Here is a 22,346-nt window from a genome sequence, read left to right as displayed (position 1 = left end):
ACTTATCAGTTCACAGTCTTACCATCAGCACACGACAGCACCCATTTCTTTCAGGCTCTTCCTAACACAGGATATTCTCTCTCTCTCTCTCTTTTTTCGTTTTTGGCAATCTGATAAGTAAAATACGATATGTACTTGCTTTAATTTGCACTCCTTTGATTACCCGTGATGGCATTCATTCGACAAGTATTTCTTGTATTTGCTGTTGGGCGCTGACTGAACAGTGGGGAACAGAATGGCCTTCTCCATCCAAGAGTTCTTGAGTGAATTGTCCTAAACCTTTCATTCGTTTTTTTCTGAGACTTACTTAACTTCTTAGTGATAGGACCTTTTCATGTTTTTGTTAGAGTCTCTGTTACTGGACTCAATTCCATTGACACTATCGCATTGATTTAATTACTACTGTTGTACAGTTTAATATGACAAGTCTCTCCTTGTTCTTCGTTTACAAACTGATTTACAAGTCTGTTGTGCATTTCCACTTGTCAAAGTTAAGACTCTGTCAGGCTCTGGAAAAAGACACAAACAAACAAATCTTTTTGAACTGTGACCCTAACTCGACACACTCATTTGGCAAGAACCAGCGTAAAAAAGTAGAGTTCTGTCCTGAAGAATACTGTGATCCGTGCTTACTCTGCATTTTTTCAGGGGTTGTGTACACAAGCTCGTAAATTTTTATTTCTGCTTGCCTCTCAGTAGTAGACATTGTGTTCCTGCTTTAATTCGCTCTGAGAGCCGCCTTCCAAAGGCTCCTCCCGCCGTCGCCTCCCCTCCCTGACCGAGCACAGGCCGGGCGGCGGGCAGGTGCCGGCGGCGAGCGGGGAGGGAGGGAGGGGGCTGGAGACCTGGGACCTGGGACCCGGGCCCCGGGCCCGAGGACGACCTCCGGCGCCGCCGCCCGCGCTGGTCTCCCCGCGGCCAGCCCCCCACCCCCCGACCCCCCCACCCCCACCCCCGGCTCGGTCTCGCCCCTTGAGGCTGCAGGGGAGTAGGTTGGGGAGGTGGAAGCCTCTGCCCCTTCTCCCCCACCCCGCCTAGCCCGACGACGAGGTCCGGGCCCCACCCCGTCATAGGCGGGAACGGAAGCGATGACGGGCAGCCAGGGAAGCCATTAGGCACGGAAGCAGACGGAAAATCAATACCGGAGCCACGGGGACAGGCCCCCACCGCTGGGCCAGGCTCACACCCGCGGAGACTCGGCCCCCCACCCCCACCCGCTGCTGTGGATGCAACCTGCCACCTGTGCTAGCCTTAATCCCAGAACGTGCAGTCACTCTCAACCCCCACAGAGACGACCCACTCACCCCAGGGGTCCTGGAGCCTCCTTGGCGCCTTCTGCTGCCCCAAGACTCACATCTCCAGCCCGCAGGGCTGCAGCAACCAAGATCGAGGATCCCCGATCCACAGCGCCCTAGCCCACCTGACCCAGACGGAGTACTCAGAACTGATCCCAAACCTGGCCTGACCTTACCTCAGAGGCCTTCAGATCAGAGATTCGGACACCATCTGCGTCCTCACCACAGTTCTCACATCCTATCCATCACTGTGTCTGGGGTCCTGCCTCCTCACTATTTCCAGGGCCTATTTCGGGGCAGCTGGAGCAACTTCCCACTCCCTTGTTTTGTGGACCCTTTCATGGCCCCCAGGGCCCTCAGGATGGGATCTGTGGTCTATCAATTGTAAGCCTCCCATTTAAAGCCTCTCTGACTCCTGGTCTCACTTCCAAGTCTCACTGCTACATTATATCATTCTGCATTTTCATAGCTCTCAGATCTTCTCCCAAACTCAAAATGCCTTTATTCTTGCTTCTCCATTTAGCTAATTCCTGCTCACTCTTTAAGGCCCAACTCCACCACCCCCATTGTCCCCTCCCTTAGAACAAAGCCTTGGCCCATGCATCTCCAGGCAAAGTAAGAATTCCCATCCATATGCCCTCTACCCTACCCCTTCTGCTCCTACCCCATGCTTCTGGGCACAACTGTTATCTCCGTTGTCAGAGCCTGGCCCAAACCTACTTCTGTCCTGTCCAGACCCCAGGCCATGAGGGGCAGCACCTTGCAACCGCTCCCCTACACACGGGTGCACATGCGCGCGCGCACACACACACACACACACACACATGCATATCCACACATTCTAAGCCTCCCTGCCTCCCACCTTCCTCCTCACCTTGCTGCACTGGTTTCTGCTGGCATACTTCCTAAACCCTCAATGGGAGATAAGGCCCAAAGGGCAACTACATCCTTCTTATATCCTCAGCCTCCCCCTGGCATCCTTAGGCTCAACTCATTCACTCAACTAATTATTTGCTAAGAATCTACTATGTTCCAGGCATTGTGCTTCATATGTGGAAAACATTTTGAACAAATATAAAATAAGTACAGATTATAAGCACTGCCATAAAGGAAATAAATTAGATATTACAGTAGAGAATTAGTGATCCCTTTGTATAGGAAATTGAGAAAGATCTCACAGATACAGGAACAATTAAGCAAAGACCTGTGTGGATATCTGGGGAAATTGCTTTGCAGGCAGAGGGAGCAGGAAATACAAAGATGGTGGGTGGGGCAGAGGGAGGAGGCTTTCACTTGCCACATTCTAAGAACAGTGAAGAAATGGCTGGAGTAGTATAAGGGACATGCCCAGGAGCACTAGCTGAGGTCAGAGTGGTGTGGAGGCAGTAAAGCTGACTCTGTTGACCTTGTGAGCCACAGGCAGGACTTTGGCTTTTACTCCCAGATGAGAAGCCAGGGGAGTGGCATGACCTGAACTTTCACGTTTTAACCAGGATCACTCTGGCTGCTCTCTGAAGAATAGACTGTAAGGGGCAAAGGTGGAAGCAGGGAGACCAGTTGGTAGGCATGACTGCATTCATCCCTAACTAATCCCTAACCAGCCCATTTCCCTTTACCTCCATAGCTCCAGCCCCAATCCAGGCCCCACATTCTCTTGCGTGGGTGCTGTACCTGCTTGACCTTCCTATCTTTTGCTTGACCCCTCAATCCTTTCTCCAAATCCTCTCAGCAAAGGGAGCTTTTTAAAAATGCAATTCTGATTATGTCACTCCCGTCTGTTAAAGCTTCCATAGCTCTCCATTGGTTTTAAGACAAAATCTAAACTCCCAATCCCAGCACACAAGGCCACACGAGGTGCAGCCATTGCTGATCCCTGCTGACAATACCTGCCTCATACCTTGCCTGCAGTCGTGCTAACCTGTAAATTTAATTCATCAAGCTCTCCTCCAGACTCCTGCAGCCTTCCTTGACCTTCCAAGAAGCTTAAAATGAAAATGGAGTCCTTCTTCCTAGTTCTCTGTGTGACAAGCTTTATTTGCCCCCCCCTTTGTCCTTGAGATTCAAGAAAAGGAGTGAGGGCAGGAAAAACGCACATGTCTCTTCATGCCAGCCCTCCCTTCTAGGCCAAGGACCAAGCACTCTGGGGGCCCCATAGCCTGTTGCTGAGTTCACAGCCAATGAACAACTGAGTTGGGGGATGTTGTGACCTGCACTGTGATGCCCCATGACTAGGCTGTGGGCCCAGAGTCTCACACACCAGCATCTTCACCAACAAAGGCAGCAGTAGAAGGACACTCAGTTGCTGTCCAGGGCACTCTTGGCCTAAGGGCATATTCTCACAGGCAGTTAGAACACAGCCACAGACTTAGAAAATGAGATGAATGCTGGGTAATAACTCTAATAAGAGCTGATGTGTTCCAGGCCTTCATCCCCAAGTCCTTAGTGAACTGATATTATTCTTTAATCCTCATTCATATCAACTCAAAAGGAAGTTACTATCCTCATTGTATGGATGAACTCAGAAATGTTGAGAAACTTTCTAGTGTCACGGTTTGACTAGCTAATCTTGGTGGCAAGGGCACCAAGAGCAACTATAAGGATTCATCTTCACTGGAGAACGTTGCCTGCCCTACCAATGTTCTGGTGACTCCCACCAGGTCACTTCCGAAGGGTGCTCACCTGTCTCTGCTTAGCAAGGTTGCCAGAAGAGGCCAGAGTTCAGGCTTCAGACTCCTCATATAGGTGAGCTGAGCTTCTGTCCCTCCATGGGGTACAAGGGGATGGAAGCTGAACCCAGGTGACCCCTGAAGCTTTGGGTCTGAGTGCAGATGAAGCTGGTGTCCACATCATCTCATTATAAATTGTGGCATGCATGAACCCACCCCCAGCCTGCTTCTGGGGTGGGGTCATGACTCCTGCTAAACAGCTAGCTGTTGGCTGCCCACCAGCTCTGCAGTGGTTCTTGGTGCTAATGAGAGAACTGGTGATGGCTCCTTCCAGCTCCCAGGGCTCTTGCTCTGACTGTTGGAGCCTCCTTCATCACCCACAGAGACATTCCTGGGTGGGAGCAGTCTCTTGCTCCTCAGCCCCTCATCCTATGTCCCTGCTCCTCTCCTACCTGTTCTGGAGGCACCGGCTGCCTCAAGGCTCTGGCCCAACTCCTCCTGTCCTCTCTAGAAGCTCATTTTCTAGAGTGGCTTGGGTTGTTTGGGCTGGGTTGTTTGAACTAGATCCCTCCCAAACTGGCCTTCTATCTTTTTGTGGTCCCACCTCATCCACTGCATTTGGTCGGAAGGACAGAGAACAGAGGCCACCCCACCCCAGGCCAGGGGGAGTTCTTTTTCTAGGCTCGATCTGAAGCAGACCGTCCTGCTTGGACTCCACTAAGTTTATTTACTTCCCCAGAGCCACCTCCATAGCAGATTTCTGCTTATTCCTGCCAGATGTCCAGCTTTCCCATCAATTCTCTGAGTCTGCTTGCAGCCAGGCGCCCTGACTGGCTCTGCTCTCTGCAGCCATGAACACTCCCAAATATGTATCTTTATCCCAGATCTCTGACTGGGCACACATATCAACCTGGATGTCTCAAAGACACCTCAAACTCAAAACATCCCAAACCCATTTCACCACCTTCTCTCTAATCTACTTTTATGCTTCCATCTTAGAGAAAGACAACACCCAAAATCAGGCATCTCTCCCTCCCTTATGTCTACATCCAGCTAATCATCAAGATCTGTCCCACCACCTCTTTAACAGCTCCTGAATTCACTTATTTCTTGGCTACCACCATCCATCACCCTCAGCCACCTACAACAGTCTCCCTGATGTCTCTGCTTCTACCCTAGCTCCCTTCCTTGCATTCTCAATTTGGCCACCAGAGGGAACTTTCTAAAATGCAAATCTCATTAGGTTTTGCTCAGACTCTCATTGGCCTCAGAATGAAAACTGACTCCAAGAAACAATTAAGACTGTTTAAGATCAAGCATGGTATAGCCTCTGCGGTCAGCCTCTCCAACCTCATCCCTCTCCGCTTTTTTCCACTCCTGGTTTAATGCTCACATGGGCAAGTGTCTGAGCTGGATTGGATTGTTTCAGTGCCAGGAGGTTGCCCACAGACCCACAAGTGTTGATTGCAGACCTTCTTGGCTGGAAAGAACAGAAGCAGGAGTTCACTTTGCCAGTGAGACTGCCAGGGGCCTGCCTTCCTCATGGTCCTGAGGAGCATCCAGCAAAGGGAGGCACAGGCCGCATCCTCCCCAGGCATATAGGACTGGGAAGACTGAATATGGGACCTCCTCCTTGGTGCTTCAGACCTTCCCCCTCCAGAATTACTGCTTCCTGCAGCCAGTGATAACGGCAACCCGTTATCAAGGTGGTCCAATCCCAGGGCACTGTCACTTCCCACTTGCTACTCCTGGACTTCTCTGCCCCTGAGGCATGGAAACACATACAGAAACCTGCTCAACATTCACACATGTGCAATTTGGAAGTGTGAGGGAACACCCAAAGGGGGACCCCTGAGCCAATGAGGGATAGAAACCTATGGATACATGTTGCCTACTTGTGAACCTGACACAGACATTTCTTAGACACCTTCCTACAGTTTTCCAAAACTGTAAACAACTCTCTTCTTCACACTTCTAGTAGCTTTTCTCCTCTCTTTCACTCTCTGCAGTCTCTTCTTCCTGTTCCCTTAGGTCCATTCCCAGATGGAAGACAGACTTGCAAGGAAGGGATTCTAGAATTGGAAAGTTCCCCTTTTGGACAAGGCTGAATGGCCCATTACTGTTAGTAAGTAGACTGGTGATAATCCCCGGCACAGAGTGGCAAAACTCCCATCCACAGGAGATGACAATGAAAGAGTAGTGGAGAGTGAAACATTGGCTGGTGTCAGTGTTTTTTAACCAGGGCTGATATACCCACCAGTGGACATTTACCAATGTCCAGGGATTTTTTTTTTTTTAATCACAACTGAAGTAACACTTCACTGGCATCCTGTAGGTAGAGGTCAGAGATTCAGATAAACATCCTGGAATGCATAGGACAGCCCTCACAACAAACAATAATCTGGCCTAAAGTTTCAATAGTACCAAAGTTGAGAATCCCCGATTATGGCACATAGAATGTATGAGAAGAATGGTGATTATAAGGAACATGGAGCTGGATGGCTTTTGCTACGTGCTTTAGAAGCCTTGAAAAAAGAAAATGATAGGCCCAGCAGGGCCTGGGTAGCTCAGTCAGTTAAGCAACTGACTGTTGGTTTCAGCTCAAGTCATGAACTCAGGATCATGGGATCAAGCCCACGTGGGCTATGCGTGCAGTGCAGAGTCTGCTTGGGATTCTCTCTCTCCCTCTCTCTTTGCCCCTTCTCCTGCTTGCATACTCTCTCTCCCTCTCTCTCTTTCTGTCTCTCATATGCATGTGCACACACACACTCTCTCTCTCAAATGAATAAATTAATAAAATCTTTTTTATAAAAAAAAAAGAAAGAAAATTATAGGCCTGGGTCAGCATCTAAAAATTCAAGGCACTCAGTGTAAGCCAGTAAACCACCATGGCAGCTCTTACAGAAACCCTCATTTCCTGCAGCCACAGGGAAGGTTGTGATGGAAGTCAGGCCCAGGATTTAACTGATTTAGTTGCAAGAGTAGGACGGCTACATAAAAAGAAAAAAACTGCATGCACAGCCTCTTTATTTCTTTCTTTCTTTTTTTCTTTCTTTCTTTCTTTCTCTCTCTCTCTTTCTTTCTTTCTTTCTTTCTTTCTTTCTTTCTTTCTTTCTTTCTTTCTTTCTTTCTTTCTTTCTTTCTTTCTTTTTAGGAGAAAGAGTATGAGAAAGGAAGAGGGAGAATCTTAAGCAGCCTCCACACCTGGCGAGGAGCCTAGTGTGGGGCTAACTGGATCTCATGACTCTGAGATCATGACCTGAGCAGAAATCAAGAGTTGGTTGCTTAACTAAATCATCCAGGTGATCCTGCATGCACAGCTTTGTTGGGTGTTCTATGGCAAAGTCATGGCCCTGATAGGAAATGCATAGAGCCCTGGAGCATGGAGCAGAGACATCTGGATAAACCAATGTGAGAATTTTGAATTCCTGGATTCCTTTAAACCTTCAAGCTCAGCAGCAGCTCTCCTCTCGTCACTATAGGAGAGCAGCCTCTCCTTGTCTGGAAACCCTACCAAGACTCCTCCAGAGATAAGTGGATCTAAAGATGATGCTTGCCTTCCTCAAGATCCTCCCCTACCCACCCCACACCACTGCCTCCAGACCAACAACTAGGGTGAAGTCTCAGCACAGCTTAGGGGAGGAAATACAGTCCCTGATCCACAAAGAAATGGCATACATGTTGAAAAAATAACATGACCTATGTTTTGGTGGAAACGGGGGTAACATGTGGAACTTTATTAACCTAGGAGCGCTCTGTCATTATACTGGGCTCAACATCCAAGCAAGGGTACAGAAAAACATCTTCATTTGCTTCTGAGATGGCTCTTTGAAATTCTGACACACTTATGGTCTATTGAAATAAGATGGAGATGCCAGAAGAGTATGAAAGGAGTCAGAAGGCTTGGGGGAGTGAGAGTGCTAGATTATATTTATGATGCAAGACCAGAGAAGCTATCACCAGATAGCTCCCTTCTCTAAGACAATATAAAATGCACAGGTGAGGATTCCTAGTGTCAGTGAGGATAAGTTTCTAGAATAGCAGAGGTAGGATGGTGACACAACCAACAGAGGCAGGGTAGAGGTCATTTCAAGACCAAAGTAGCAACCAGCATGCTTTGACCTACAGCCAGGTGGTGATGACTAATTGACCATGGTGCTCCTAGGAGTTAAGTGAAAGGATAGATGATCAAGTGTTACATGACTTGTGTAACAGACTCACCTCCAAAAGTAAGAGCTGGTAAGCAGAGGGCTGATGGCTGCTGCCACAATGGGAAATAGTATTTTTCATAATTTCCCCAGATCTAGACCACTTCATAGGCTCAGACCCTATTGATTGAAGAGGAGGCTAAGTCTTCTTAAGGAAAAACCTGCCTATACTGCCAGAAGTATATATGTTCATTATTTTTCTAATCTCTTCCCACAAGGGATCTATGGCTATCTTAGTCTGCTCAGGCTGCCATAACAAAATAGCACAGGCTGGTAGGCTTAAACCACAGAAATTTATTTCTCATGATTCTGGAGGCTGGAAAGTCCAAGATCAAGGTGCTGGCAGATTCAGTTCCTCATGAGAGTCTTCTTCCTGGCATGTAGATGGCCACCTTCTTATGAACTCCCTGGTGTGCCTTCTAATTCTATGGTAAGAGCCCCACCCTCATGATCTCCTGTAAACATAATTAGTTCCCAAAGGCCTCATCTCCAAATATGTTTGAAAGTTAAGGTTTCCACATATGAATTTAGAGATAGACAGTTCAGTCTATACTAGTGATCTTTTACCAGAGCAACTCTGGCCTGGGGAAAAGGAAAGTCCTAGACCTCTCAAGGGCTGTTGGATTCAGAGTATGAGCTAGCCTTGCTCCCGGGAGATAGGAAACACCATCATGGTCCCTCCAGTAAGACTGGAGGCTCATGAAAGCCAGGTGGTAAATGGAGTTCTCATTCAAACAGGTCTAATGGTTGTAAAGATCCATACTGTTCTTAAGTGCATAACTGGTCCCTAAGTGTATAACTGGGATAGTAGTCTTAGAAGGTCGCAAGACCCTAATATTTACTCCCTAGAGCCATTATGTAGGTAGGGACAAATAGATGCCTCTAACATGCCCATATGTCTGACCAATTTATTAAATCAAAAATAAATGCCATCCTGGGAGGAATTGCAAGATTAGCACCAACAGCATGGATTTTCTTTTCAAAATCCTTCAGTAAGGAGAATCAAAAGCTATTTGGTTTTCTGTGGGATGAATAACAGTATATACTCACTTTCTTGCCTCTGAGCTATGTCAATTCTCCTATTTTGTTACAATATAGTACCTAGTGACTTTCACTACCTTGATATTCCCTAAAACATGATAGCCATTATGTATTGATGACATAATGCTAATATGACCAATGAGCAAGAACAAAAATGTACTCTAAATATCCTAGTAAGACCCACACATGCCAAAAAGTGGGGGATAAAAAGTATGAAGATTCAGGGCCTTCCATACTGGTGACATTTTCTTTTACCTTTTTGTTCTGGAATAAGTTAAATGCGTATAAAAACAGACAAACTAGAAAATGAATGCTTAGACCCAACATCATGGCCAATGTTATTTCATCTATATCCTCACTTGCTCCATCCATATTATTTTGAAGCAAGTTGGTAAAGTTATTAGAGAACCAGTAGTATGGAGTATGCCACGTGATCCCCTGTAAAGTTGTACCCTGTACTTTCACGACTAATAAAGACATAATGCTTGGTGAGAATACTACTCTGACCCATTTATTCCCTGCCTTGGAAGGCTCCCAGTTTTGAGCAAAACCCAGAGCAAGAGTGAGCTCTACAGTGTGCCCAACTATAGTACAAGGTTCTCTGCCATTTGGCCCAGCAAGATCAATAGTGCTAGAAGTGTTCATGGTGATAAGAATGCTGGGTAGCCTCTGATAAGCTGTAATAAAAGAATTTCAGTACAGATCTCTAGAGTTCCAGAGTAAGCCATGTCTTCTGTAGCAGAGAGCTATTTGTCTTTTGAAACGGCAACTATTTAGCCACAGTAAAAACTAAGTGTCTAGGAGTCTATGCAACCAGTGCTCGCTTTGGCAGCACATATACTAAAAATATAATGATACGGAGAAGATAAGCATGGCCCCTGCACAAGGATAAAGGGTCTATGCAACCAGAAATGTCCAGTATTAGCTGAGTATTGTCAAGTTGTAAGATTAAGCAGGCACATTAGCAATCCATCACATAATAGAAATGGTAGAGTCATGGCAGGCCTGAGCAGGTCCGCAGAGCTCATGTCAGTTTATGAGCAAGGGGCTCAGTTCAGTGACACCTCCCTCAGCTATACCAGCCCTTTCCTCTCAACTCAAAACTATGGTCTTGGGGATCCCTGTGTGGCTCAATGGTTTGACCCCTGCCTTCAGCCCAGGGCATGATCCTGGAGTCTCAGGATCAAGGCCCACATCGGGGTCCCTGCATGGAGTCTGCTTCTCCCTCTGCCTGTGTCTCTGCCTCTCTCTCTGTGTGTCTCTCATGAATAAATAAATAAAATATATATATAAAAAAAAAGAAAACCTATGGTCTGATGGGGATGGTTCTCTACAACCAAATAGTAGGGGGGGGGGATCAGCCCTCACAGATGGGCTAGCTTGATACTAGACCAAAATATGGATGATTACTGCAACACAGCCCCACTCAGGAGAGGCCTTAGACAGTGGTGAAGGGAAATCCTCTCAGTGGGTCCACGTTAAGCAGTGCACTTGGGCTTTATTTTGTATGGAGGACAAAATGACTCAAAGTATAGATTTACATATACTGATGGGAAATGGCAAACAATTTACTTGAGCAATGCCTGTTCAACTACAATCTGGAAGTGCAGGGCAGGTGACCAATTAGGAAATAAATACTTCCCCATTGTATGGCTCTTTACACAAGGTCCCAGCGAGATTGGCCTAATAGGATCCCAGTCACCCATAGGAATGAGGTGACCCAAAGGCTGAGGCAAAGGAAAGTAGTGAAAGTTTGTGTCAGATGGAAAATTTAAGGAGGCACCAAGAAATTCAATAATCAAAATAAATAATATTTTAGTATAGTATTTTTAAAAACCAAAATCTATATAAAAATCCATGATCAATAATATCAAAATTTTAAGAAAAGGTAGGATCGATATTATTAATTTTTTCCTTTGGCTTCAGGATGCAATATATTTCAGCACAGCATAATCACTGACCCTGGTACTAATGACCTACTCAGTGACACAGTGTTTGCTGGTCTTACCTTCTCCCCTGTTCACTGTTCCTAGCCTCTCACTCCTTTTCCTGGGATCACTACTTAAAATGAACCATCGCCAATAAATCTTTATCTTTGCTTTTTTATTGGGGGAAAAGGGAAGGATGGAAAGTCAAGCTAAGTAAGACAATGACCACATAAAATATTGTTCAAAGGATATATTTTTTTAAAGATTTATTTGAGCGGGGTGGGAGGGAGAGAGGGGGAGGAGACAGAATCCCAAAGCAGACTCCCCACTAAGCATGAAGCCTGTGTGTGTGTCATAAGGATCCCACCACCGTGAGATCATAACCTGAGCCAAAATCAAGGCACCTAGATGCCTCAAGAATACTTTTGAAAGTAAAGGGGTGTGCTAATAGTAATTTCACAGGACTAACAGGTATAAATCAGACCTGTCCTGGCACATGAGGACATAGAGTCTTATCACAGAAAAGGAAACAGATCCAAGGGAGTGAGAAGCCAGCTAAGGAAGGGTCAGACTGCAAGCTAGAAGACTGACCAGAAATGTCCCTCAGCCTCTTAACCTGGGCCTGGAGAAGTCCACACACTTGTGTGCGATCTCCAAACACCTGAGGTCTTCTGCCTGTTATCTGATGGCCTCCTGAACTCCAGGACTCAGGCTGCAGCACCCCGCTAGCTCACACAACAGCGGAGGGCCTGAGGCCTGGGCACTGAGCAGTCTGTGGTCCCTGCTCTGGTTTCCCTGCCAGATCTGGCCAAATTGGACCTTCTCCTCCTCCCTCCCTCTGTTCCCCGAGTGGGGGCGGTGCCTTTTGCAACCCAGAGGCCTTCCGATCCAAGACGGCTCTGGCAGCTGCGGGCGAAGAACCCCGGGGCATGGGGAGAATGAAGGGGGCTCTGGCAGCTGCGGTGAAGAACCCCGGGGCATGGGGAGAATGAAGGGATTCGGGTCAGAACCCAGAAGTGGTGACAGGAGCGCCATTACTGTGCTGTCACGAAGGGTCAGGCTCTGTGTGGAAGTCCTCCCCAGGGGCCCCAGCGGGATCGTGGGACCACCCGGTAGCCCCTGCCTCCTACGTCCCCTTCGTCTGTCTCAAAGTCTCTCTCTGAGTGTCTGAGACACCGCAGTGTGACCTTGCTCATCCCTTCTGGCTCCGGGCATGTTCCCCTTTTACTAAAGGGGAGGCTCCGGGCTGCCCGGAAGACGCTTTCCGCTTTCCCGAGCGGCGCGGGTTGGTGCCTGAGTCAGTGCAGCCCTCCTCGGACGGGTGGGGCATGAGCGCCCGGTCGCCTGGTGCCAGCCACCGCGCGGAGTGCGCGCCCGCGCAGAGGTCGCACTTCAGCCACCCTTGCGTCCACGGTGGCTGCCCCCGAGCACGCGCTCCACGGGCTCGCAGTCCGCGCTCCGCCCGAGGCCACCTGAACGCAGTCAGACTCCGGATTGGAAGGCCCGGGAGAGACGCCTGCCCGGGCGAGGCCTGGGGCGACGCTCTCCCCCGCTCTGGGAGCTCAGCATCGGGGGTCGCGGCGTGCGCGGGCACCGAGCTTCCCCTCCCGCGGCCGGGAGGCACCCGGAGCGGGAGCGGGCGCGGCGGCGGGGTCGCGGGGGCACGGGGAGGGGGGGCGGAGCTCGAGGCGGGGCCGGCGGGGAGCCCCACCCGGGCCGCGCCGCCGCCCTCCTCCGCCCGCCCCAGCCGGGATGGGGGTGTGGTCCCGGGTGCCTCCGGTGGCTTCCAGCTCCGCGACCCGCTGGCTCCCGGGAGCGTTCCGAGGCCCGCAGCCTGTTTCCGGGGAACGCTTACCCGGCCGTGCGCCCCAGTTTCCCGCAGCCTGCTTGGCCTCCGGGCGCATCTGATACCCTCGGGGAACGCCCTTGAGCGCGCGGCTCTGCCGGGAGCAGTTCTTAGCGCCGCTTGCTGCAGCCGCGCAACAGCGGTGGGAAGCATGCGGGACTACGACGAGGTGACCACCTTCCTGGGCGAGTGGGGGCCCTTCCAGCGCCTCATCTTCTTCCTGCTCAGCGCCAGCATCATCCCCAACGGCTTCAACGGAATGTCAGTCGTGTTCCTGGCCGCCACCCCCGAGCACCGCTGCCGGGTGCCCGACGCCGCGAACCTGAGCCGCGCGTGGCGCAACCACAGTATCCCGCTGCGGCTGCAGGACGGCCGCGAGGTGCCGCACAGCTGCCGGCGCTACCGGCTCGCGGCGATCGCCAACTTCTCGGCGCTCGGGCTGGAGCCGGGGCGCGATGTGGACCTGGAGCAGCTGGAGCAGGAGAGCTGCCTGGATGGCTGGGAGTTCAGCCAGGACATCTACCTGTCCACCATCGTGACCGAGGTGGGTGTGCAAATGGCCCTCCACCTACTTCAGACCCCTTGAGACTCCCTGGCGGCGGCCCCTGGGTGGGAGTTCCCCGCACCCCGTCAAACCTGACTGGCTGCCAACTGTGTTACGCTTCCAACACGTGTGTGCCCCCCAAGAGAGCAGGACTCACGGGAGGCTTATCCGTGGTGGGTTCTGTATAGTACGGAGGGGATGGAGCAGGGAGTGTTGTCACCAACTGTCTTTCCCTTTAGAGTTTCATAACAGATGAAATTGTTTCCCAAGACGCCCGTTGCAGTATGCTCAGATATAGAGTCTGAGTCAAGTTCTTGCTACTGGCAGGAGGAGGAATGTGGGGATTTCTGCTGAGCCCAAGTGTGGACACAGAGAAGAGCCTTGCTGTCAGGTGGGCCATGGGCAGGTTTGGCCTGTTCCCTGGCCACAGACTTCTGGAAGCATCAGGGATTCCACTGCTCTGCCACACACCTTTTGGTGAGGCTTGGGGTCCTATCTTGAGGCTCCAATTTCTCTGAAAAGGAGCAGAGGGACTCCTGATGCTGACCGGATGCAGGGAACCATAGGAGCCATAACCCTAGCCCCAATGTACTGATGAAGAGACCGACTCACACAGACCCTTTTGAGGATAGGATCCAGTGGTGGACAGGGTTCCAGCTTATGCCATTAGTCCTTCAGGTTCCTAAGTGGTTCGGTGGCAAGTTGTCTGAGTTTCAGGAGTCAGGCTACCCACATAACTTTGTCCCCTATACTTCTTACTTTGCATCTGGTAAGGGCCATGAGACATTGGATCCTTTTGAGGAGGGTATACCCAGACTAGTTTTCTTCTGTTGATCAGGCAAGTAGGATTTCCCAGGCCCTTCCTCCAACTCTGTTTCTCCCCTCCAAAAAACTGAATGTGACCCCTATTAATTCTCTTCCCTCAGCACAATGTGGCAATCATCAGACATCACGACTGGCCTTATGCTGGACACTAGACTGTAGATATCTGGGGTTTGGGGCTCACTTTCAAAGCTCAGATGCCCATGGGGCATACTAGCCATACTACAGAGAGGGCTAACATCAACCCTGGTTAGTAATAGGGTTCTGGAGCCTCAATTCAAATTCTGGATGACTTGCTCTATGACCTGGGGCAATATATTACCCTCTCTGTAGGGATAACAGAGTGAGGAAATTCTCCTAGAAGAGGTGTTAAAATTTGATCTGAGTCTGGAAATATGAGTAGACCTTGACTAAGCAAAGATCATGGCAAATTCTGCGGGTGGAATTCCCAAAGATCCAGGTTGCTGGTGGTCAGAGAATTGCACCTGACTACCAGCCACCTGGAACTATGGGAATTCGATATGAGGCTAGAAATGCCAACAGATATCATTTCGCAGTGGGCGTTGTAGCTGAGGAATTGACTTTATTCTGAGGAAAGTGAGGTAATAAGATTCTTTTTTTAAAAAAAGATTTTATTTATTTATTCATTATATATATATATATATATATATATATATATATATATATATATATATAAAGAAGCAGAGACACAGGCAGAGGGAGAAGCAGGCTCCACACAGGGAACCTGACGTGGGACTCAATCCTGGGACTTCAGGATCACGCTCCAGGCTGAAGGCAGGTGCTAAACCGCTGAGCCACCCAGGGATCCCAGGTAATAAGATTCTAAGCAAGGGATAGCATGGCCAGATTTGGCAGAAGCTTACTCTACCTGCTATGAAAAGCAAGAGGACCAGCAAGGAATCTGCAGGAGTTTCCTTGGCAAGAGCCTGGTGGCCAACTGGGAGTGGTGGCTATAGAGTCTATAGAACCTGGGAAAAGTGGGCTTATCCTGTGGACCACTTCTGGATCCCCCCTGCATTGTCACCATGCCTATCTAGGGCGCTGAGTTGACTATGATTCTCTGGCATTGTTCCCTAGCAGAGGCTCCAAGTATGTGTCCATCTCCTGCCCACAGCCTGGTATTGGGGCAACTGAGACTGAGGATCAGCTCCTTTCAACTCAGTTCCTCCAAGTATCATCAGAATCTGAGCGGAGCTGGCCCTAGTAGCTGCAGCACCCTCTGACAACTGGTTTGACCTCTTTGCCCTTACTTGCTTTGCCCTTCCCTTCTTTCCTTCACCTCAGGGTGTGAAAAATGGGTAGCTGTTGGCCTCCAAGGCCATAGCTCCCTCTGTTGGGCTCTGCTTAGGGTCCTGTGGGCATCTCTGGGGATTCACACATCGCACGCTCACATTCATGCAAAAGGGTTTACTTTCTCAGCAGCCTTTCCCTTCCTTGCTTCTTTTTTGGGTTGTGGAGTAAAATAAGAAAGGAATGAGTGCTGGTGTTTGGGAGGGAGGAGGGGAGAAGCACCAGGGTGAGTAGGGGGAGATGGCTCTCTCCAGAGAGATGGTGGCACAAGAAGTCCTGGAGTTAGACTGGAGGGCCAATTCTGACTGCACCCCTAGCCACTTGGCTCACATCAGCAGGTTACATCACTGCTCAAAGCCTCAGTTTCCTTAACTATAAGAGTGGACACAAGTATATGAAAATATGCTCAATATTACTAATTATTAAAAAAATATATTACTAATTATTAAGGAAATCAAAACCACAATGAGATACCACCTAACATCCATTAAGATGGCTACTATAAAAAAATACAGAAAATAACATGTGTTGGCAAGGATGTGGAGAAATTGGAATCCCCATGTACTGTTGGTAGGAATGTAAAAAGGTGTAGCCACTATGAAAAATAGTGTAGCAGTTCTTTAAAAAATTAAAATTAGAATTACCATTGAATCCAGCATTATCACTTCTGGGCCTATATATACAAGAATTGAAAGCAGGGTCTCGGGATCCCTGGGTGGCGCAGTGGTTTGGCGCCTGCCTTTGGCCCAGGGCGCGATCCTGGAGACCCGGGATCGAATCCCACGTCGGGTTCCCGGTGCATGGAGCCTGCTTCTCCCTCTGCCTGTGTCTCTGCCTCTCTCTCTCTCTCTGTATGACTATCGTAAATAAATAAATAAAATTAAAAAAAAAAAGAAAGCAGGGTCTCAAAGAAGTATTTGTATGCTTATGTCCATAGCAACATTATTCATAATAGCCAAAAGGTAAAAGCATCCCTAATGTCCATCAATGGATACATGGATGAAGAAAATGCGGCATATAGATACCATGGAATATTATTCAGCCTTAAAAAGGAAGGAAATTCTGACATATGCTACAATACAGGTGAATTTTAAGGACTTTATGCTAAGTGAAATAAGCCAGTCAGAAAAAAGACAAAAACTGTGATTTCACAGATATGAAGAATAGTCAAACTCAGAAAAACAGAAAGAAGTAGTTACTAGGGGCTGGGGCAGGGAGAAATGGGGAGTTGTTGTTTAATGGGTATAGCGTCTAGTTTGGCAAGATGAAAAGAATTCTGGGGATTGCATAACAATATGAATATATTTAACTCTACTGAACTGTATACTTAAAGACCATTAAGATGGTTAACTTTGTGTTATGTGGTTTCTTTTTTATAATTTTTTAAAAGTGAGGATCAGGGCAGCCCGGAGGGCTCAGAGGTTTAGCGCCGCCTTCAGCCTGGGGTGTGATCCTGGAGTCCCAGGATCAAGTCCTATGTCGGGCTCCCTGCATGGAGCCTGCTTCTCCCTCTCCCTATGTCTCTGCCTCGCTCTCTCTCTCTTTCTCTCTCTCTCTCTCTCTGTGTCTCTTATGAATAAATAAATAAAATATTTTTTAAAAAGTGAGGATCATAAGAGTACACAGCTTCTCTGAATTGTTGGGAGGACTCGGTGAGGTGAGGCCATGCCACACCCTCAGAACCAGCAAATGGGGATCATTGGCCTGTGGGTAAGGAGAGGTAAGGGCAAAATCTCATCACCTCTGGCTGTACAATGTGAGCATTGTGGGAGCTGTGCTAAGGTCCAGGATGCAGCCAGAATAATGGGTGATGAGACTTGCTAGAGGCTGTGCCCCTTAGCTCCTGGGAAAGTTCCAGGACCTACAGAATAAGATATAGGTCCACATCCACACTGACTTGGCCACTGCTGTGGGAGAAGTGGCCCCAGCTCAACCATAGGGTCAAGCTCAGGGACCCTGACCAGGTTCTCTGCGTCCCAGCTGGCATGATCCAAGTAGAGGAACTGTCATCAGATGGTTTCTTCTTTAGCCCGCCATGCAGGATCTCTCAGTGGGCATACCCTTGGGGACAGCTGAACCAACACGTGACCCCCACAGGGATGGCAAGGTCAGCCAGGAAACCAAGGATGGCATGTTCTGCTTGGAAATGCCTCTCATAGAATGCCACGAGGCAGGAGTGTGGTTTTTGAGCTGGGACTTGCATAAGTGTGTCTGTCTGTGTATTTTTGCATAAGGTGGTTTCCTTCCTCCAGGGCTGTTTGTAAAGTCCAATTGATGATTCTTTTATAGTTATTAAGAATTACATTTTTACAAACTTCCTTTTGAATGAGTTTTTGACTTAGAGAAAAGTTGTCAAAATAGTATAGAGAATTCGGGCAGCCCAGGTGGCTCAGCGTTTTGGCGCCGCCGTCAGCCCAGGGTGTGATCCTGGAAACCTGGGATCGAGTCCCTTGTCAGGCTCCCTGCATGGAGCCTGCTTCTCCTTCTATCTGTGTCTCTGCCTCTCTCTCTCTGTGTCTCTAATGAATAAATAAATAAAATCTTAAAAAAAAGAGAGATTCTCTGTCTCCCTTTAAAAAAAATAGTATAGAGAATTCACATATACCTTTCAACCAGCTTCCCTTATGTTAACAATTTACATAACCATAATTCCTGTATCAAAACCTGTATTAGTTGCTCTATAATTAACTAAACTACAAACAGTATTTGAATTTCACCAGTTTTTCACCATTTTTTTTTCTAGTAATATTCTCCCCCCCCACCACCAGTAATGTTCTTTTTTCTGTGTTTGATCCAATCCAGAAGCTCACACTGTACTTAGTTGGCCTGCCACCTTAGTCTCTTCCGATCTGTGACCATGCCTCTCAGTCTTGCCTTATCATTCATCACCTTGACACTTTTTATGAGTCTATCAATTATTTTGATGAATGTCCCTTGGTTTGGATTTGCATGATTTTTCTCATGATAAGATTGAGCTTGTGCAGTTTTTGGTAAGAATATTGTAGAAGCAATATGTCCTCTGGGCATCATACCAGTGGGTCTATGGTGTTGATAGGGCTTGTGATTGGTGATGTCAGCTTTGATCACGTGGTTAAGTGGTAGTCTGCTGGGCTTTTTCACCATGAAGTCAGTATTTTTCCCCTTCATAATTGATAAGTATCTTGGGGGATATACTTTGAGACTATTCAGATATCCCGTTTATCCTCAAACATTTATCCACTGATTTTAGCATCCATCTCAGGACCTTAACAGAAACAAGGATTACTGTGGTGTTTGCCTAGTGGTAATTTTGCATTTCCCACATTCTTTCCAATTTATTAATTGGAATTCTTCTCTAGATAAGAGCTTCCCCTTCACTCCCATTTATTTATTTATGCAATTATTACTTTGGTCCAGCTTAAACCAAGTTATTTTTCACTTCAAGGATAGCGATGGTAAAAATCCAGGGTAAGGTCCTTCATCTGTCTCTGGAGTCAGGGCTGGAGGAGCCTGTATTTTCCCTTGCAGGATGGAGTGCCAGACACCTCTTAGCTATGTTATCTGCAGGGTGCGCAGCACAAGGACAGAAGCAGGGACTAGTGGGATATGGCCCAATGGATTGAGACTGAAACTTCTGTTGAGGAAGGAAGGGACCCCACACATCACCAAACAGTCTGTCTGATACAGAGTCCTTGCTGCTGAGACCTACTGCAGTGGCGAGACCAACCTCAGTGAGCATGGCTCTCTGTATAACCCTTCAGTGCCACAAACCCCAAAGAGAAAAGGTCTATGTGTGAGAAAACTCAAAGCCCTCCTGCCCTACAGCTGAAGGAACAGAGAAGGCAGCAGATATCCTGATGTGCAGATTTATCAGAGTCACAGGGCAAGGGCCACAGGGCAAGCAGTAGGGGTGAGCCTGGCTCATGGCCAGGGTGTAAGCCTGGGTTGTCTTTTTCCTCAAACATGCCCACTTTTCTCTTGGAACATCATTAGGCAGACTTGATACCCTTCAGTCCATAGGCTGGGAAAACTAGGCAGTCACCTCTGAGCTGAGTACTGTTTCTCCTAGGCCCCGTGATCCAGAGGCCCTGTAACAGCCTTTTTGTTAAGGACCAGATTTCTGTGTCAGGCTCCCAGTGGCCCAAGGCAGGCATGCTGCTCCATCACATGGGCTCCTTTCCTCTTCTAACATGGTTGCATCCTTTATGAACCCACAGGTGGAGCTGCTGGTAGGTATACAGTCTCCAGCAAAGGGCCTGGACCTCTTGAAGCACCAGCCTTGTGCCATCTTTCTTGGGACCTGGGTGGGTGGGATCAGGGCATGGACAGAGCAAGACATATTGATTCTCTACCCATAACTCAAAGGTATGAGGTCGGAACCTGGAGGCCTCGTCCTCTGCTATCAGGGCACTTATGGGAGGCATTGGGAGTAGCAAAGGAGGAACAATGACAAACTAAGGCTGGTACTTGGTTGGCTACTACATGGGACTCCATACAGCAGCTTCCATGGGTGTGACTCATCTGAGGCCCAGGTGGGCTCTGGCGAAGGTAAAAATTTTGAGCAATAGGCAGGCATAGGCTGTTTTCTTTCTACCAGGCCTACAAGCTACCAGGAAATGCTGCTGGCTAGTGTGGGGACTGGCAGCTTAGCTGTCAGGACAGCCTGAATGTTAGCCAAGTTCACACTCAGACTAGCTCTCTGTCAGATTCCAAAGGGGAGGTGTTGGATCTCCGCCTCCAGGCAACACTGGGGAGATTTTCTAAAAGTTTTTTCCAGAAAACAAATAAAGGAGACTAAAGGAGTTTTCCCTTGCTCTGGTATGAATGTGCTTCCCTGTTTGTTTAGCAGTTGCACCCCCAAACAATTTCCCTTGTTCCTTCTCAGTTATGATCCTCTGACAATGGCCACAAGGATCTGAGTGTGCTTTTGTCTGGAGGCTGCTTCACCCACATCTCCTGCCAAGTTTCTGGATAAACAAACTTTGTCCACCCCTCCTGGTGGGCAGTAGAACCCTCACACAGTGTCCAAGAGGTAGGATGGTGTACTGACAAAAACAAAGCTTTGGCAGGGTGGGTCAGAGGAGCTGCAGGTGCCTCAGGCCTCTGCATGGACAGTAATTTGCATCAGGCTAAATTCAGTTTATGTTCAAGGCTAATACAGGGCTTCTGTGTTGTCTGAAACCTTGGTCTACTGTTAAGCATACCTCTGAGCCCAAAAGAAAAACAAGGATTCCCATTTGGAGTTGTGACAGTGGAGAGAGAATGGAGGCTCTTGGGAAAGGCTGGGTTGAGTCACATGCCTTGGCAATAAGCACAGATAGCCCAAGGCTGGTGACTTTTGCTGTGTATTTGCAGGTCTGGAGGGCAGGTTCACAGTGGCACCTTCCAGAGCTTCCCCTCCATACTGGGAGGCTGACACAGACCCCATCCCATTTACTTACATACCCAGAGTAGAGCAGTGGACATGTGGTGGATCCAGTGCCAGGATGCAAGGGGGAGAGCCCGGGCTCTGAGTGCCCCCTCTACTTCCCTCACATTCCGACACCCCATCCTCACCATCCCACTCACACCTACTGGGTCTTTTGCTTTGATTCAGCCTTCAGTGACCGTAGAGTTCTCCACTGAGACCTCCCCAACTCTGGTTGCTTTTTCTTTACCTCTAATCTGAGAAGAAATGAAAACATTTTAAGGTTTAGCCACCTCCCTGGATTCCGTGAGCTTTGAGTTGTAGAGGCTTAATTCCAACTGAGAGATTGGGGAATCCCATCCTCTACTTGGCCCCTACTCATATAGTGGCAGCTCTACCCCAGATCCCACAGGCTGAGAATACTAGGACCCTGGTTGTGCATATCCCAGATTGTTTGTAAGATAAATGTTCCATCCCAGGAGAGTCAAGCCGAAAAGATAGAGGCTACCACTCTCACCCAGTATCCAATTAATAAACCAAGGCATCACTCTGGCGGGCTTCTTTGCCTGCCACCAGCTCTGGAGCAAGGGCTCAGATATTTTTGTCCAGGGGGACAGGTAGTCCCTAAGAACAGAGAGCTCGGAAGCTGTCCCCACAGGAAATAACTTCATTTGAAAAGAAGTTGAAGAAGAAAAACACTAATCTATATAGCTCAGAAACTCAGTGAATTTCAACTAGAAAAAACAAAAAATTCCACACACTGACATATTATAGTAAAACCACTGAGAGCCAAAGAGAAAGGAAAAGTGTTTGGTTTCTTTTTTAAGATTTTATTTATTTATTCCTGAGAGACACAGAGAAAGGCAGAGACACAGACAGAGGGAAAAGCAGGCTCCGTGCAGGGAGCCTGATGTGGGACTTGATCCCGGTACTCTGGGATCACGCCCTTAGCTGAAGGCAGACACTCAACCACTGAGCCACCCAGGTGTCCCAAAGGGAAAGTTTTGAAAGCAGCAAGAAAAATATGACTTGTCACATACAAGGGAACCCTAATAAGTTTCACATTTGACTTCTCATCAAAAACCAAGGGGCAAAAAAACCCCAAAAAAACTAAAAACAAAAAAACATAGGGCAAGAAGGCAGCAGAATAACATATTCAAAATACTGAAAGGAAAAAGATGTCAACCAAGAATCTTATTTCCAGCAAAATTATCTTTCAAAAATGAAGTAAAGATATTCTCAGATACAAAAATAAATAATAAATGCAGCGAGAAATTTTGGTAGCCCTGCTATCTTACA

General features: G+C 48.1%; 1 protein-coding gene and 1 non-coding gene across 5 annotated transcripts in view; both read left to right on the top strand.

Moving 5' to 3' along the window:
* Nucleotides 1-10,026: 10,026 nt before the first annotated feature.
* On the top strand, nt 10,027-10,134 carry LOC129495360 (U6 spliceosomal RNA). The gene has a single exon (XR_008661518.1). It is a non-coding gene; the product is annotated as a U6 spliceosomal RNA (small nuclear RNA).
* Nucleotides 10,135-12,864: 2,730 nt separating this feature from the next.
* The window catches only part of LOC129495144 (solute carrier family 22 member 4), a 49,191-nt gene continuing 39,709 nt past the window's right edge, over nt 12,865-22,346 (top strand). For 2 of the 4 annotated variants that reach the window (XM_055302542.1, XM_055302541.1), the window contains exon 1: nt 12,867-13,528. In XM_055302542.1, the coding sequence (XP_055158517.1) occupies nt 13,136-13,528 (393 nt within the window). In that variant the 5' untranslated portion in view covers nt 12,867-13,135. Of the gene's footprint in view, nt 13,529-22,346 lie in introns of all 4 variants that reach the window. The other 2 variants (XM_055302539.1, XM_055302538.1) reach the window with 2 other exon arrangements.

This window comes from Nyctereutes procyonoides, unplaced genomic scaffold, assembly GCF_905146905.1.
Source record: "Nyctereutes procyonoides isolate TBG_1078 unplaced genomic scaffold, NYPRO_anot_genome, whole genome shotgun sequence".
Taxonomy (NCBI): Eukaryota; Metazoa; Chordata; class Mammalia; order Carnivora; family Canidae; genus Nyctereutes; species Nyctereutes procyonoides.
The sequence above is the reverse complement of the archived record's forward strand: the minus strand, read 5'-3'. Positions and strand labels throughout refer to the sequence as shown.